This window comes from Callithrix jacchus, chromosome 14, assembly GCF_049354715.1.
Source record: "Callithrix jacchus isolate 240 chromosome 14, calJac240_pri, whole genome shotgun sequence".
In the NCBI taxonomy this organism is placed as follows: domain Eukaryota; kingdom Metazoa; phylum Chordata; class Mammalia; order Primates; family Cebidae; genus Callithrix; species Callithrix jacchus.
In genome coordinates this window covers 39,364,822-39,383,496 of record NC_133515.1, presented here as the reverse complement: position 1 = coordinate 39,383,496, position 18,675 = coordinate 39,364,822, and the positions used below count along the sequence as shown (strand labels likewise).

The 18,675-nt window shown below is 42.9% G+C and overlaps 1 protein-coding gene and 1 long non-coding RNA gene across 8 annotated transcripts in view; one reads left to right on the top strand and one right to left on the bottom strand.

The window, feature by feature from the left end:
* LOC103787882 (uncharacterized) overlaps positions 1 to 18,675 on the bottom strand; it is a 151,256-nt gene that overhangs the window by 123,329 nt on the left and 9,252 nt on the right. For 4 of the 7 annotated variants that reach the window (XR_013526441.1, XR_013526440.1, XR_013526443.1 and 1 more), the window contains one exon: positions 2,017 to 2,199. The exons of 1 other annotated variant lie outside the window; for it this stretch is intronic. This is a non-coding gene — a long non-coding RNA (uncharacterized LOC103787882). The remainder of the gene's footprint in view (positions 1 to 2,016; positions 2,200 to 18,675) is intronic. 2 more of the 7 variants (XR_013526455.1, XR_013526457.1) reach the window with 1 other exon arrangement.
* Positions 7,240 to 13,790, top strand: LOC100389481 (uncharacterized protein C2orf78). Its single transcript, XM_035271493.3, is given in 5 exon segments — positions 7,240 to 7,281; positions 7,435 to 7,597; positions 9,972 to 10,709; positions 11,710 to 11,902; positions 11,904 to 13,790. Coding segments are annotated over 5 exon segments (2,910 nt in total). The 3' UTR covers positions 13,678 to 13,790.

Here is an 18,675-nt window from a genome sequence, read left to right as displayed (position 1 = left end):
AGAGATGGGGTTGGAGGAGAGAGGATTCCAGATCATGTGCAGCCTCAAACTACAGACAAAAACGAGTTCATTTTTACTTTTAGAAATTTTTTTAAATTTTTATTTATTTATTTTGAGACAAGAGTCTCACTCTGTCGCCCAGGCTGGAGTGCAGTGGCATGATCTCTGCTCACTGCAACCTCCACCTCCTAGTTTAAGCCATTCTTGTGCCTCGGCATCCTGAGTAACGAGGATTACAGGTGCCCGTCACCATGCTCAGCTAATTTTTCTACTTTTAGTAGAGGCAGAGTTTCTCCATGTTGGCCAAGCTGGTTGCGAACTCCTGACCTCAAGTGATCAAGCATACATCAGCCTCCCAAAGTGTGGGGATTACAGGTGTGAGCCACCACGTCCAGCCCTTTTTTACTCTTAAAACAATGTTAAGAGCAATGCTCATGAGCAATATTCCAATTCCAATTCAATTTCAATTCTTAGTAATTACCTGTTAAAAAGATTTCTTGGCCAGGCGCAGTGGCTCATGCCTGTAGTCCCAGAATATTGGGAGGCCAATGCAGGTGAATTGCTTGAGACTGCGTTCAAGAACAGCCTCCGGAACATGGTGAAACAAAAGAAATAAAAATACAAAATACAAAAATTAGCTGGCCATGGTGGTGCACGCCTGCAGTCTCAGCTACCAGGAAGGCTGAGATAGGAGGATTGAATGAGCCGGGGAGGCTGAGTTGCAGTGAGCTATGATTGTGCCACTGCACTCTAGCTTGGGTGACACAGCAAGATCCTATCTAAAAAAAAAAAAAATTTTGTTGTTGTTGTTGTGAAGAGCAGTTTGGGCCGGGCTCAGCGGCTCACACCTGCAATCTCAGCACTTAGGGAGGAGGCTGACGCCAGTGGATCACCGGAGGTCAGGAGTTCAACAACAGCCTGACCCACATGGTAAAACCCCGTCTCCACTACAAATACAAAAAAGCCAGATGTGGTGGTGGGCACCTATAATCCCATCAACTTGGGAGTCTGAGGCAGGAGAATTGCTTGAATCGGGGAGGCGGAGCTTGGGGTGAGCCAAGATCAGGCCATTACACTCCAGCCTGAGGGACAAGAGCAAACTCAGTCTCAAACAAACAAACAAACAAAAAAACGGATTGGAAGAAAACAAACAGGAGATGCAGTAATTAGAACCCAGTTGCAATAGGTCAGGCAAGACCTGTATTAGGGGGCTGACAGAAGGTGACAGTCAAACGATAGGACATAATATGTAGAGGATTTACTGAGGTATGAGATGGTGGAGGATGGTCTCAAGGAGTAAAAACAGTTCTCTGTACATATGTGCAAAGTCTCAAAATTAATCATTTCTACGTATAAAGGAACATCTCTCAAATGAAGCCTGTTAGGACCTAACAGCGTATGCTCTTTGTGATTTCTGAAAACAGTACAAACCAACTTGCCATGTGAGATCACAGGGCGCTACTACTGCTGGGTTCTCAAATCATTACACTTTCCATGCCAAGTAACAAGGATTTGAGGAGGTTCTATTTTGGGAATTAAGGAGTGTCCCCAAAAGTAACAGTCCCGCCTTAAAGCAATTCTTCCGTATTTTTTACCTAAGAGCAATGGCCAGAACCTTGCTTTTACAAGAATAAGGCGAAATGACAGGATATCACAGACATTGCCCCTTTCAGCTATAGCAGGTGGCGAAGAGGGTCAAAGCCTTAATCAAGGGGTGGACAAGCCAAGCTTGTGACAGCAAAAGTAAGATGCAGAGACCACAAAAGATGAAGCCCACGCCCAGAAGCCACGAGCTGGAAAGGCCATGCCAAGGGTCCAAGATAAAATTACCTTTCGAGGATGTGGACATCCTTATACACATATACAACTATATCTAAATTCCTAGAAGTAGAATGTCTAGAATTAAACGCATACACACTTAAAATTTTGAAAGATACTACCTAATTATCCTCCAAAAATAATGCACAAACATTCACTCCCATCACAGCCAAACTTTTATTGGGTTCTATCACTTACCAGGTATTATGCTAGAAGTGGACGGATGTATTTAGGTTTTAGCAAATACCAAAAATAACTGAGAGTTGAGCTCAAGTCCAAGGTTTCCACACAGTCTCAAGCACAAAGATCTGTACCTGTTAGAAAAACGTTGAATTCTGCTACAAGTGGAACAGCAAAGGAACAGCATGCCCTATAGTAGCTCTGAAAACAGAATAGAATACTAAATTTCAGATTAAATTGTAAGTAATTAGGATTGTAGATTTTTAAAAGTAATTTTTACTTCTTACTTTCTAACTTATGGAAGTATCTTACATATATTTTTAGTAATCTTTGCAATCATTTTAGACTTTGGTGAACCGAGGATCAGAAAGGTCAGAGTTATTGAATAAATGAATGTTAATAGAGCTAGACCACCAGCTTTATTAACACTTTTGAGAGAGTAATATTCTAACCAGTTTTAAATACATCAACATTTACAATTCCGAAAATTTCCACATCATTAAAAATGTGTCAATATTCATAAACTGTTAACTGGAAAAAGATAAAGACATGTTAGCTGAACATAGCAAACATACAATCAGGAATATTCAATTATTTTGTTGTTGTTGTTGTTACTGACATGGAGTCTCGCTCTGTCACCCAGGCTGGAGTGCAGTAGGAGGATCTCAGCTCACTGCAACCTCTGCCTCCTGGGTTCAAATGATTCTCCTGCCTCAGTCTCTCAAATAGCTGGGACTATAGGCGCACACCACCACACCCGGCTAATTTTTTGTATTTTTAGTAAAGATGGAGTTTCACCAAGTTGACCAGGTTGGTCTTGAACTCCTGACCTCAAGTGATCAGCCTGCCCTGGCCATCCAGAGTTCGAAGATTACAGGCATGAGCCACTGCACCCAGTCCACATTCAAATTTGACAATCAATTATAAAATATTCTGTCCAGGTGCAGTGATCCCAGCCCATAATCCCAGCACTTTGGAAGGCTGAGGCAGGTGCATCACTTGAAATCAGAAGTTTGAGACCAGCCTGGCCAACATGGTGAAAACACGTCTCTACTAAAAATACAAAAATTAGCCCAAAAATTAGCCAGACACGGTGGCTCACACCTGTACTTCAGGCTACTTGGGAGGCTGAGGCAGTAGAATGGCTTGAATGCGGGAGGCTGAGGTTGCAGTGAGCCAAGATCAAGGCATATATTGCACTCCAGCCTGGGTAACACACCAAGACTCCAGCTCAAAAAAAATAAATAAGTAACAAAATATTCTTCTGTAATTTATGAAAAAAAAATCCAATAGCTGCATAGGGGCCCAAAACTACAAACGGTAGAAAAGTTTACAGATATGACAAGATACAAAATGTGACCTAAGTTTTTCAGAAACTAGAAAAGCTATATTGTGCTTACACTTTCATTTTGCTAAAAGACACAACACTGGGGTGAGAACAAAGTCAGTTACAGTTGACACAGCAAAACCCAGACCAAGGCAGAATAGGGTTTCTACAAAGTATGGGAACTGACAGAGTAGGTCTTTAGATGAGACTGAGTCCAACATGAGGTAGAAAAATGCATTCACAAGTGTATAGTACTCTGGGATGGAAATCACAGGAGCAAGGCATTTTTAGAGCACCAAACAGCTAATCAGTTGATACTGACAAAGTCTACCAGTAGGGCCGCAGATACCATGTCAGAATTTGGGGGATTCCAGTCTTCAATAAAACCAGAAAGAGAATATGGAGAGAGTAGGAAGGGCCTAATGGGTAGAAGGACTGGTTAAGTTACACCAAGTACCAGTCATCCTGACAGGTGCAAAATGCAGGGAGTAGGTCTCCGAAACAAGACAAAGCCCTAACTATAAAAACTGAGGCTTTAGGTCATGGTAGGACTTAATGCTAAGTTCCAGAGCGTTGTGCTCAAGCTTTTTAGGATCTTTGTCCTACATCTAAGATTTATTTTAGAGGTGAAAATGATATTAAGACTGAAAAAGATTGATAAGTGGCTGGAACTATGGACAGAGTATCAATATAGAGGCTGGGGACCAAGAAAGGTCAACATATAATAAGCATTTGCCTAACTAAAATTGAATGCTAGAACTGAATGTTTTAATAAGTAAACATTTTATTACTATCAGAAATATTTTTACTATACTCCTTCCAACTTATACTACCAGTAAAATCTGTAGTAGCTATGGATTCCCTTGATTTCCATTGGAATGCAAAAAAAACAGACACTAGTCTGGCTTGCAGATACTTAGTGTATATTAGTCTCACATTACATACAAGCATCAAAGTAGGCTATCTGAGTCATAAAACTAAGCTCAGGCCGGGCACGGTGGCTCACGCCTGTAATCCCAGCACTTTGGGAGGCCGAGGCGGGTGGATCACGAGGTCAAGAGATCGAGACCATCCTGGTCAACATGGTGAAACCCTGTCTCTACTAAAAATACAAAAAAAAAAAATTAGCTGGGCACAGTGGCGCGTGCCTGTAATCCCAGCTACTCAGGAGGCTGAGGCAGGAGAATTGCCTGAACCCAGGAGGCAGAGGTTGCAGTGAGCCGAGATCGCGCCATTGCACTCCAGCCTGGGTAACAAGAGCGAAACTCCATCTCAAAAAAAACAAAAAAAACAACTAAGCGCAAAGGGGGAAAATAAAACTTCAAAATCTTGTATAGCTTAAGCCTAACTCTACACTGTCAGCCCTTTCCAAATTTCTTCTCAGATAAGCATCACCCACCCACATACAATCATGGAAAAAATTTGTATCTCATAATACTAGAAGCATTATTGGAAGAGATGAGAAAATAGGTCTATAAATGCAATACTTATCTTCAGAGGTCCCATCTTGAGTTTATCCTCTTGTGGGCTCTTGGCATTCTGTACCTTCTCACACACACTAGAAAAGTCCCTCAGTAGATCAATTCAGGGCCAGATGTGGTGGCTCACGCCTGTAATCCCAGCACTTTGAGAAGCCAAGGTGGGCGGATAACCTGAGGTCAGGAGTTCAAGACCAGCCTGGCCAACATGGTGAAATCTCACCTTTACTAAAATTACAATTATTAGCTGGGTGTGGTAGTGTGCACTTGTAATTCTAGCTACTCAGGAGTCTGAGGCAGGAGAATTGCTTGAAGCCCGAAGTTGGAGATTGCAGTCAGCCAAGACTGTGCCACTAACCTCCAGCCTGAGCAACAGAGCGAGATTCCATCTCAAGGAAAAAAAAAAAAGATCAATTCAGGTGTCTCTAAAAGCTTACCACCAAGAATAATCATTATATCCATAGATTTCCTCCCCCAAACCAGCTGATATCACACAGAAATCACCAGCAACTCAGCCCTAACTCATTTTACACAGTTATAAGACAAGTTAGTGAGAAAAGCACTAACTAGGAAAACAAAAACCAAGGCAATCCAGGTCAACTTGAGCTGCCTGCAGACATCTCTTTCTTTGCTTGAGCACACAGCACAACTCACCACAGCACCTTTTGCACACACCCCTTTTGATTTCCTCCACAAAATGTATCAGGCCAAGATAGCTCATGATGTTTCAAAATAAACAGCCATTATGAGAAACACATGCAATATGTTTTACACTGTTGTATTCCTTAAAAATATGACAAGGAAAAAACATGTAGCAAAACCAGGATATTTAAAAGCAATCTATAGTCCAGGTATAGTGGCCCACGCCTATAATCCCAGCACTCTGGGAGTCTGAGGTGGGCAGATCACCTGAGGTCAGGAGTTTGAGACCAGTCTGGCCAATATGGTGAAATCCTATCTCTACTAAAAATGCAAAAATTAGTACCTAGGCATGATGGTGGGTGCCTGTAATCCCAGCTACTGAGGAGGCTGAGGAAGGAGAATTGCTTGAACCTAAGAGGTAGAGGTTCCATTGAGCCGAGATCGTGCCACTGCACTCCAGCCTGGGAAACAAGCATGAAATGCTGTCTCAAAAATAAATAAATAAAAATAATAAAATAAAAGCAATCTACATTCTATAGACATACTAATGAATGATATAAATGAGCAATATGACATAAAACAAAATGGAAAAAATATATTATGATTATTTTCTTCAGTGTACAAAAGTCATGGAAGTTTCTGGACTATCTAGCCACAAAAAAAATATTGAATTGTATGTTCTGTTAATACAAAATAAGGGTGTGTAATTGTTTCTCACAGAAACCAAAAATCCACACAAACCTCTTAGTTCCTATACCTTCACCTTGCCTGTTTCCTGTTCTCAACTAAATTCAACTCTTCATTTTGCCTGGCCCTTGCGCCCAAGCATGGCCACCAGGGAATTCTAAAGGCCCAAGATTCCACAGTGGCTGTTTGCAATGGAGAGGAGGCTATAAGTAACTGCCACACTGGATCCTTTTACGTGAGGAGAAAGAAAATACCCTGAATGCCTCTCACATATAAAAAAGCAGGATGGCAGGATGTTTGTGTGGCTCAAGGAGTCAGAGGTAGCAAACTATGGGCAACAGAATTGTGAACAGGCCAGGCACAGTGGCTCATGCCTGTAATCTTAGCACTTTTGGAGGCCAAGGTGGCTGGATCAGCTGAGCTCAGGAGTTCAATACCAGCCTGGCCATCATGTGGAAACCCCATCTTAAAAAAAAAAAAAAAAAGAATTGTGAACAAAGGCTAGAAGAGGGAAGGTCTGCAGTCAGCCCTGTCTTCCACCTGTCTGGTCTTTGCTTCTCATGAGCAGAGTCCATTTTCCAAACATCAGGACACTGAAAAGAAGACCCCTGCCCTAGAAGTAGAGAGGAAGTCATATCAACGAATGTAAAAATGTAAGATCGAGGCTTGGCCCATAAACTATGCCTAAAATAAAGGGGAAAAAAAGAAGAACAGAAGAGAGATCCAAGTCCAACCTGGCCCAGCCTGGGCCAGCCCAAGGAATGTAGGATTCAAGAAGAAGAAATTAAAAGAGAGGAGCTTTGGACCACATCATTTCCTACAAAGGGCAGTCAACAAACTTTGCTCTTCAACCAAGTTACAGAAGAGGGCTCTTTAATCTCTTCATTTGGCCCTTAAAAGCAGCAGTAAATTCATTAATCAGATTCACGGAAATGCTTTTAGATCAATGGTAATTGCTCAGCTTAGGTGTTCCTTTCCTTTTTCCAGAAGGATGTTGTGTATGTACTATACAATTATAAATGTATGGTATTATGTACTATGAAATATGACATATAAAATATCAATATTAGTCAATGATATTAGTGAACACGTATAAGAAACACCAAGATGATCTTGCAGGATTTCACCTCCCCGGAACTCAGCCACTTGGTACTGTTTCAGCTTTCCTACCACCTCTGCCAGCCAATCCCATCTTCCTGAGAATCTGGCCTCCCTATTGGCTATCGCACACCTTTAAACTGCCTGCTCTGTGACATCATTCTCTCACCAAGCCTATTGCCAGCTGGTAGAATCTTGGGGTAGCCTGTAAATTTGTATCATTGCAGGTGGCCAGTGACCAGTGTGACCGGTGGCTTTCATACTGGACACATTCACTCCTTGGCTTCAGCCACCCAGACATCCACTAGGATCATCTCTTCATCCCTTGAATCTACAGTTGATGTTTCTTCTTCTCTGACCATGTCAGGTAAAGAGAGAACCTTTCTTGTCAGTTTTCATTTAACTTCTTTCCCCCTAACTTTAGATTTCTTTACCCCTGTAGTCCCAAAGAGCTTGGAACAGCAGGGAAAGTATTGAAGTAGAAATCTAGAGACCTCATTTCAGTTTTGGCTTTGACATTTACTAGCTGTGTGATTTTAGAAAACGCTTCATTCTCTCACAATGTCTGTTTCCTTATCTGCTACATTACAATTATAGATTGTATTTTCTCTTTGGCCCCCCTTTTTTTTTCCTAATGCTGAGTCTTAAAGGGCACACATATACTAAATGAAATCAGACACTTCTTGAGGGTGTTCACTTCAACAAAAACAGAGAGAAAACCTAAGTGGCATAGAAAACTGGCAACATATTCTGTGGCGGTTCATGTGTAATAATCTCCCTTTGCTAATATTTCAACTCTACTATTTTAAATTTAGTGATGTTTAAATATTCCGCCAGGCACAGTGGCTCACAGCTGTAATCTCAGCACTTTGGGAGGACATCTCCCTCACTAATATTTCAAAATTTCTATTTTATATTTAGTGATGTGTAGTGATATTTTTAATATTCAGCTGGGCATGGTAGCTCCTGCCTGTAATCTCAGTTCTTTGGGAGGCTGAGATGGGAGAATCCCTTCAGCCTAGGAGTTCGAGACCAGTTCGGGTAACATGGCAAGACCCATCTCTACAATTTTTTTTTAAAAAATAAGCCAGGTGTGGTGGCATGCCAGATACCCAGGAGGCTGAGATGGTAGGATAAGTTGACTGAGGCCAGGAGGTTGAGGCTGCAGTGAGCCATGTTCACACCACTGGACTTCAGCCTGCCTGACAAGGCAAGACTCTTTCTCAAACAAAAAAACAAAAGTAATATTCATGCTCTGGAGATTCCTCTCTGAACTAGATGGAAAGAAAAAATGAAGAGTACTGGGTTATAAGGAGGCAGATATTCTAGGGTAAGGAATTTGGGATTTTAAATGAAAGCAGAAAGACCGGATCCCCTATACTTACCCTTGGGATATGCTCTGCAGAATTACACAATGATTTCAAGAGAAAAAATGTATTTTAAATTTTGGAAAAAAAGCACAAAGGCAACAGAGTGAAATCTATTCAGAATAGGACAAAATGAAATTGGTTTTAGCAAACGCTTAGATCAATAACCTAGGAAGGAAACAGGATAGAATAGAGCATCCCTAGATAAAGCAGCTTATCAGAAGGCACATTCAGTTGTTTTTTTTTTTTTTTCCTTTTGAACATAGATGACACTTGACAGTTTTTAATGTAAACATTTTAGAAATGTGTTTTAGAAATGATGGTTCAAGGCCGAGCACAGTGGCTCACCTCATAATCCCAGTACTTTGGGAGGCCGAGGTGGGCACATCACTTGACATCAGGAGTTCAAGACCAGTCTGGCAAACATGGTGAAACCCGGTCGCTATTAAAAATACAAAAACAGCCAGGCTCAGTGGTGGGCACCTATAATCCAAACTACTGGGAAGGCTGAGGCATGAGAATTCCTTGAGCCCCGAAAGCAAAGGCTGCAGTGAGCCAAAGTCAAGTCACTGCACTCCAGCCTTGGTGACAGAATGAGACTCTGTCTCAAAAAAATAATAATTTCTTGTGAAACTATCAGGTAGTATTTTGACTTATGATTAAAAACAACAACAACAACAACACAGGCTTGAGGAGGGCAAAGAATGACCCTTCAGATTTACCAATGGCCTGGGTTAATGTAAACTCTAGGAAATGTCACATGACCTGTAGAAGCAAAATGTGACAGTAAGGGTTATAAAAGTAATAACTGTAGTATATTGTACTAGGCCAAAACTGCCATATTAAAAGTTGTGTTTCTCCTGGTTTCTGGTCTATGCTTAGAGAAAAGAATCCTGGCAAGGAAGTCATGGCAATGATATTAACATAATGGTAAACTTAAACAGGTAAATGTGACCTCTCTCAGCCTCGGTTATTCATCAAATGAGGTCCTTCTCTAAGGATTTCCCAGTAGGACCTCCCAGTTCTAAAATGCTCCAATTCTAGGAAATAGTTATGAGCCAATACTCGCCAAGATTCAAGAGAAAGATAGGGAATGGAGAAGGTTGCTTGTAGCCTAGGAAATAAAGCACAAAGCCAGACCACTTGGGTCTTCTGCACATCTGTGCCAAAACTGGACACAAAGACAGTTCATCAGAAGAGGACCAAACTGCTTCAGCACTCTTGGCCATCGTAAAGTGTTTGGCTTTTGGTATCTCAGTGAGTATCAGTATTAGAGGCTTCCTGATGGTAACAACCTTAAGATGATGCTGTTCTTCAGATAAGGTGATATTTTCTCAATCTCACCAGTTTGTTCATCTCTCTTCTTTCCTACAGAACATTTCCAAAATACCTCTTTACTTGGAACTGCAAATTCTCTGCAGCTCTCTCTTCCTGTGGTGAGCAATGCGGCTTCCCTAACAGGAAGCATTTCCAACTTCCCCCGAGCCTCTGCTCCAGCTGTTAGCTCAGCATGGCTACTGCCATCAGCCTCTGGCACCTCTTTCCAGCCACTCACGGGCAGTGCCTACCTTTACCAACATTCTACCACATCTATGTTGTCTGGGGTTAGTGGCCAGAGCCATAGCTCTACTTCAGCTGCCTCTTACCCAGGCATTTTTGAGTTGGACATTACAGGAAGCACAGCAAAGAAGTCATTCTCACTCAGGGACTTCACTGTGACTATCATTGACCAGAACACAACTGTCTCTTCCATGTCTATGACAGCCCAGCATGATAAAACTTCAGATGCCAATATTATAGTCCCTCTGTATCCAACACAATCTCAAATTCCAAATCAGCAGGGCCATAGCCTGTCACTTTTCTACCAGAAAGGAAGCCAGGTTCACTACTATAATCCAGGCAGACTGGGGCCTCAACTATCTGGAGAACTTGGCCCCTGGCTGCAATCCTATGGCTCTGCATCATATACAGGAAATAGGGCCTCTGCCCATCAACCACAAATGGTGATGCTGCTAAAGGAGGTTCAGCCCACAAAAGTTCTACCACCAGTCTCCACTTCCGGGATGCATTACTCTGTGTCTGCTCAACCCAGCACAGTAACCAGTTTTGAAGGTGAGTACAAACAGCAAGAAAGGAGAGGAATAAACACAGTAGTGAAAAGGAGGGTCGAACCTATAGCCGAGTGGTAAGTCCATGGATAGGTAGAATTTAAGTTCTGAGACTTCAACCACTACTCTTGAACACTGCTGTTCATTTTCAGGCTCTATGTAAGAACACCTTCTGCTGGGCACAGTGGTTCATGCCTGTAACCTCAGTTGGGAGGCTGAGGTGGGTGGATCACCTGAGGTCAGGAGTTCAATACCAGCCTGGCCATCATGGTAAAAGCTCATCTTATAAAAAAAAAAAAAAAAAAGGAAAGAAAGAAAGAAAAAAAGAACATCTTCAAAGTGGGAAAGTTGAACACTATATTGGCCATCTATGCCACATGTAAGAGAGTCCTAAGAGATACCACACTTTTTAGTGCCCTGGCTGATCAGTTCCCCTGCACCAGCACACTGTAATGTTCTCCCTTAATCTGTTACTTTAGTCTCTTTGGAAGGCACTTTAGAACACTTATTTTTGCAGTGACATTTTGATTTTCCTTAACTTACAGTAGGATTTAAGACCTTGTGATCAGAGATCCTCTCCAAAACAAACAGACTCAGAATCTGTGCTTGCTTATATATTTCATGAGGAAGGGGTCCACTCTCTCCCCTGGTCCATGTTGTAAAGGGTTCTTATTCTCTTAGGAGAGTGGAGAGAATGGAAAGGACCCTATATGAGAATATGAGGCTTTATAAAACATCTCCTATTGAAAAATCACTTTTACTTTTTATTTGGCTTACAAAAACCCTATAAAATTCAAAGAAAGCTAAAAAACAATCATAGCAAATGATAACCAGTAAGAGAACAGTCACTGCCTATCACCCAATACAGGATCTTCTCCATGGTCCTGAAGAAGAGCTAGTAGAAATGACTTGCACATGTTAGAAAGGTATCCCATTGCTGCATTGGCATATAGGGGGACCATCTCACTTACTAGGGATTGACTTCTTCCTTGATTCCTTTGTAGTGATGGAAACTTCCCTGGGGATGGATACTTCCCTGGGATTGCAATCTGCAAGCCAGACATTGTGTCTGGCACAAACTCCAAGATTCACCAAGTCCTCCAGTAGCAGAAATACCAAGATATGTGAGAGTAATCCATCACCTGAGCTTGGGGACATCTCAATGATAATTCCAGTCCAGAGTCCAACCAGTCTCTTGGTCTCCAGCTCCAAGCCAGGACAAAACCGAGAATAAGGATTTGGATGAGATTAAAACCAAGATTTCAAACCCTCTAGATGCCTACCAGTTCCCAGTAGAAAATCAAGATCCTCCACTTCTTCCTCTAGAAATCCCTGATATTCACCAGCTCCTGACCTGCATTGATCCTCTTGGCCAAGAGGAGCAGCCTGGTTCCGAAAATGCCAATCTGGGAAAGAACAGCCTGAGTCTTGAGGGCCAAGGGATACTTGAAAATGGGTTTGAGTCTAGCAGTGATCTTGCAGATGTCACTACATTGGTGGAGGATACTCACCTCCCCTCGATCATCAGTTCCTTCCAAGATCTTGACCAACCCAAAAGTCCCTACATCTTCAGTTCCATACAAGATCTTGACCAACCCAAAAGTCCCTCCGCAAAGAAAGCCAAAGATCCCAGCACCATCAAGGTAAATCAGGTGCAGGAAAAGCCAAGTGTCATAAAGGGCCACTCTGGTCAAGTCAGGAAGAACAAGCATAAAGCTGCCGAGCCTATCCAGGGTGCTCCCAAGGCCAAAATCCAGCCAAAGAACCCAGAGAGCCTATTAGAGGGAGAAGTGGCTGTTTGCAGGGCTACCGCCAGTGACAGCGCTTCTGTTAGCAAGGGCAAGCGTTCTAGCAACAAACATCACAAAGCCGCATCCAGCAGAGGCAGCACAACTAAAAGGCATGGGCAGGAGAAGACCAAAAGGAGCAGAGAGAACAGCTCCAAGAAATCTGGAGACAGTAAGAAGTCAGGGACCAAAGTCAACGTAGAAGAGAAGCAAGCCATTCCAAATAGGAAGCGGAAGAAAAATCAACCTGAGCTTAGCCAAGAGACCTTCAAAAAGCCACGAAGCTCCCTAGGCATGCACATGCCAGAGTCCGTGCAAGTTTTCCATGCACTGGGGAAAAAGACTGACAAGAAAACTGGATTATCTTCCTCCTGGACTCTGGGGAGCTCAAGCAACACCCAGAACCCCCGGCCATTCTCAGCTCTCAAACTATTGCTGGATACCCAACATGAGGGGAAAGGCCTGGACAAAACTCAAGTCAAGGCCGAGAAACTAGATGATAATGCTGAAAAACAGTGTCCATCTCCATCCCAGTATGAGTTGCCACCACCTGGGAAGGTCAAGTTGGTACCGTTGCCCTTTCTGATCCCAGACAAACCTCAAGCTCGACCTGTTTCTCGGCGGCCACACCCTCCGGCCACACGTAGGCCTGCGGTGGCTTGCCCTGCTCCACCTGGTTCTACTAACTCAGCTCAGTCAACTGCTGTCAGTCCCTCCCAACCAGCTCCTACCAACACATCTTTGACAGGTCCGGCCAGACCAGCTCAGCCAATTTCGACCAATGCAACCAAACCCGGTTCAGCCAATCCTAACCAGCCTCCTACTGCCTCTCATTCTGCTGCTTCTAGGCCAGCACCCTACAAAACATCACCTTGCTCTTCTCTCCAGCGGGAGCCTGTTTCCACTGCTGTGACCAATCTCCAGTCACTGCCCAAGCCTCAAAATCAGTTTCTAATCCAAGACTTCAGCTTACAACCCAGGCCGTGGAGGACACCTGACATTTCTGGGCCAGTAGTGTCAACGCCCATCACAAAAGAGCAGAGGCCAGAATGTGAGGCCATGAAAAGGAAGGCTCAGCAAGAGCGTGAGAATGCTGCCAAATACACCTCTTTGGGAAAACCACAGTTCTTCACCTAACAGGAAAAAGATACGGCAATTTCTCAATACTATGGCTACAGAATCTAAGAGCTGCTGAGACTGTTGGCTTTACTTTGGAAACCAGCTGGTTTTCCAGATATATAGATAGATAACAATTTATTTATTCTCATAACATACTTTTAAAACTTGATAAAGAAGTGTAATAGAATTAATAGATGAGTAATAAAGAGGCTTCTGAGCTTTGAGATGCTGTTGACTGTGGGTTTTCCTTGGTGGGGTGGGGATCAAAGGCTGCCTTGGAAGGAATTATGGCTGGACACGGTGGCTCATGCCTGCAATCCCAGCACTTTGGGAGGCAAAGGTGGGTGGATCACCTGAGGTCAGGAGTTTGAGACCAGCCTGGCCAACACAGCAACACGATGAAACCCCATCTCTACTAAAAATACAAAAAAGTAGCTGGGTGTGGTGGTGGGTGCCTGTAGTCCCAGCTTCTTGGGAGGCTGAGGCAGGAGAATTGCTTCAACCTGGGAGGCAGAGGTTGCAGTAAGACAAGATAATACCACTGCACTCCAGCCTGAACAACAGGGCAAAACTCCATATCAAAAAAAGAAAAAGAAAAAAAAAGGAGGAAGTAAAAGTTGTATGGGGGAATAGACAGCAGAACTGAGGAAAGAAGAAGGAATGTGGTCCAGGACTAAGAAGGTCAAAAGGGGAGAGATTTCATGGGCTTATACAAAGAATCAGAATTGGGGGAAATGGCAGAAGTAAGATGCAGAATCTGAGGTTAGGACTAAAAGAATAAAATTTGGATAGAAGTTGAAGATGGCAGAAGATAAGGCTGGGTGGAGCAAAAGAAATGTACAAAATCGCCCATGGATGATGGCCTTATGTCTCATGGCCTATCAGATAGGTGTTTTAGAAAATAAGATTCAGGACTCATCTCCAACAGCTTTGGGTTACTTTATACATACATGATCACAGCTGGGAAAGGTCAGTACAAAACACGGGAATCTACCACCAGGGAAATGGCAAGGACTCACAGTTCTAGATGCAGCTGATAACCTGGACCCAGCCAAGTGAACTGCAGCAGCTTGAGTCTGACCCAGAAAAGACCCTGGAGTATAGATCACCATTGACTCAACACCTATGCACGGGCCAGTGAGATGCACTACTTCAGTTCAGCTTTGCAACCACACACAATCCAGTAACACTGTGCCACGTTCCTAGTGAGGTTCAGCAATGGGCTTGGGTCACACTGCATGCAAAGGGTAAGGCCTGTGGGTCTCCAAAGTCCTCAGTATTTATGAGCGCTTGCAGGCAGTCAACCTGGTTTATGACCACGGCATCCGGAGGTTACAGGCAGACGAACTGAAGATTTGGAGGTATTTAAATATTAAGAGGCCCGCCAGGTCCTCCTCCATCCATTCCAGCACGTGCACCCTTCTTGGCCATCACCATTAACTGAAGTACACGAGAAAAAACGGCTTGGAGCCTCCATTTTCACAGGATGAGTGGTGGGCGCCCATGCGCCCTGGGTTGCCCCCAAAAGCTGCAAGACGCAGGCGCCGAACTATGAGACGCTGCTTAGCTGGAGGGGACCCCGCCTGGAGGCAGAGCGATAGGCAGAAAGGGTTGGGGGCAGTAGGGGTAGGGCGGGATAGGAACGGTGAGGGAAGGGAAGATGTGAGCAGTGGATGGTCACCGCGAGGAAATCAATAATTTACTTTGTGAAAATTAGTTTCTGAGGGTCGGGCGCGGTGGCTCAGGCCTGTAATCCAGCACTTTAGGAGGCCGAGCTGGTCGGATCACCTGAGATCGGGATTTCGAGACCGGCTTGACCAACATGGAGAAACCCCATCTCAAAAAAAAAAAAAAAAAAATTAGTTTCTGATCTATAATTCACCTAACATAAAATTCACTATTCAGAATCATACGATTGGGCCGGGAGCGACCCGTAATCCCAGCGCTTTGGGAGGCTGAGGCGGGCGGATCACTTGAGCTCAAGAGTTCAAAACCAGCCTGGCCAACAGGGTGAAATCCCGTCTCTACTGAAAATACAACAAATCAGCCGGGCTAGTGGCGGGTGCCTGTAGTCCCAGATAGGCTTGAACCCGCGAGGGGGAAGTTGCAGTGAGCTGAGATGGCGCCACTGCACTCCAGCCTGGGTAACAGAGCAAGACTCAGTCTCAAAATAAAAAACAAACAAACAGAAAATTGTACAGTTCAGGGGCATTTAGTATGTCACAAGGTTGTACAATCATTACAACTATCTGAGCCATTACATTTTCATCATCCCCTGCAAAAAAAAAAAAACCCTCTACCCATTAGCAGTCATTCCTCATTCCCTCCACCCTCTGGCCCCAGGCAACCACCAATCTCTGGATTTACTTCTTTTCGACATTTCACATAAATGGAATCACATAATATGTGACCTTTGGTATCTGGCTTCTTTCATTTACTACGTTTTATTTTATTTATTTGTTTATTTATTTTTAGTTTTTGCAATTTAGCTCAATGTTAATGTTTCTCAAGCATTATTTTGACCAGGTACCCAGGTTTAAGTTATGAACATTGACAGCATCCATTATATAACCGCACTTGCAGTTATTAAGGATTTAACCATTTTCTAATATTAGCCTACCTTCTACACTGCTTTTTCACATGCATGCCCATTAACAAATAGAATGTATGTTACATCGGTTGGTGAGTGTTTCCGGAAAACTGCAGTGTGAAGATCAATTTCCAGGCTGGCATTGCATGCATCCAAATATTAATGCACAGAGGCACAGAATTACAGCAACAAAAGAGCATATTCAAACCCTAGCATGCCCCATTCGCCTTGTTATTGCTTGTTTTGCTTAGTCATTTAGTACTATGTTTTAAAGGTTTATCTATGCTGTAGTGTGTGTCTGAACTTTATTGTGTTTCATGTGGTCTAATATTCTCATTGTATGACTACACCACATTGGCTTATCCATTCATCTGTTACTAGACATTTGGGTGTTTCCACTAGCAATTTATATTTATTGAGAGTTTATTCTGTGCCAGGCAGCACCTGGCTAAATTATTCACCCATTTCACAGATAAGAAGGTAGAGAGTCTTAAGAATTTGTCCAAGATTAAGAGCTAGCTAGCAAGTGCTAGCATTTTGACTTGAACTCAGGCATTTTAGACTTCAAAGGTAATAGATTCACATGACAGAATGTTGGAAAGATACAAAATGGTGACAATGGAAATTCCCCCTTTCCCCAAGTTTCCCAGGCACCACCTACCCCTCCCTTAGAAGCATCTACTTTTGCCACTTTAAGGATTCTTCCAGATAATTTATTTATTTATACCCCAACATGTAAGAATTACAATTTACTGAAAAACTGCCCCATTGGTTTGAAATGTCACTTTTATGTATACCACATTTCTCTGTGTGTTTCCATTACTCTTTTCGGAACCGTCCTGACTTTTTTGCCTATCTTTTATATTTGTCATTTCTCTAGAATCCTTTTTATTAACTTCTTTCTGAATTTTAAAACTTTCTTCTTTTTTTAAGGTTTTATCCATTATGTTCATTCATTCTTTTTTTTTTCCTTTGAGTCTCACTCTGCTGTCCAGGCCAGATTTGCACTGGTGCAAGCTCAGCTCACAGCAAACTTCACCTCCTGGGTTCAAGTGATTCTTGTGCCTCAGCCTCCTGAGTAGCTGGGATTACAGGTGCACATCATCATGTCTGTCTAATTTTTGTATTTTTAGTAGACACAGGGTTTCGTCATGTTGGCCAAGCTGGTCTTGAACTCCTGGCCTCAACTGATCCACTCGCCTCGGCCTCCGAAAATGCTAAGATTACAGGTGTGAGCCACTATGCCCGGACTGCTCATTCTTGTGTTCTTTTTAGTCTTTATTTCTGAAGCTTTTTTCTTCCTCCAAATTCCTGGTTTAATAAGGACTTGTTTATTTTTAAGAAAAAAAAAAGTTCCAAACATCAGGCTGGTCACAAAAATAACCCACAGTATCCACTTTAGAAAACAAATCTTAAGACTATAACACTAATTATTTTTCTAGAGAATGGATGTGACACAGCAACTCTCATTCACAAAAATACACCGTAACATTTGTGTTGAACTGCCCCACACAGCACACTAATGTGGGGGTATAACACACACACTTGTAACCCAAAGCTGCTTTCAGAAGCTACTCAACTAATTGACATTGCCTTTGCAGTTAGGGAAGCAACTACTGAACTTATGTATGAATGAAAAGAACTGTACTCCCTGCATAACAAGAGATTATTTTGGAGACAGTTGAAAAAAACCATACATCCTTTTTATTGTTAAGTCATAAAGAGGTATCAAAATTGACTGGATGTGGTGGCTCATGTCTGTAATCCCAGCACTTTGGGAGGCTAAGGTGGGTGGATCATGAGGTCAAGAGATGGAGATCATCCTGGTCAACATGGTGAAACCCCGTCTCTACTAAAAATACAAAATTAGCTGGGCATGATGCTGCACGCCTGTAATCCCAGCTACTTGGGAGGCTGAGGCAGGAGAATTGCTTGAACCTGGGAGGTGGAAGTTGCAGTGAGCTGTAATGCACTCCAGCCTGGCGACAGGACAGAGGGAGACTTCATCTCAAAAAAAAAGAGGATGGTCTCTATCTCTTGACCTTGTGATCCGCCCACCTCGGCCTCTCAAAGTGCTAGCATTACATGCGTGAGCCACTGTGCCAGCCTCTCTTTTCTAATACCTTTGTATGGGATTTGACTACAATCCTTTTCTGTTATTCATTTTCAGATGAAATTGGTTTTTCTCCACTTTGAAAAGGAGTCATAGTTAAGGATAACTTTTCTAAAACTTCCCCAAACTTCTCTTTATTTTAATGTAGTATCAAATGATATGGTGGTTTGGTTTGCTTTTTGAGATTTCCTAGCTCTGTTTCCCTCCTCGATTTTTATCATTCATGTCTGTTGTTCCTCCCAGTAGTTTGTCCTCTGTGTGGGGCTGCATCCTGGAAAGCTCCTGCTGCTCAGGCTCAAGAGTGGAAAGAGACTAAACTGCTTCAGCCCTTCAGAGTCTATCATGGGTCCCTCGTACCTAC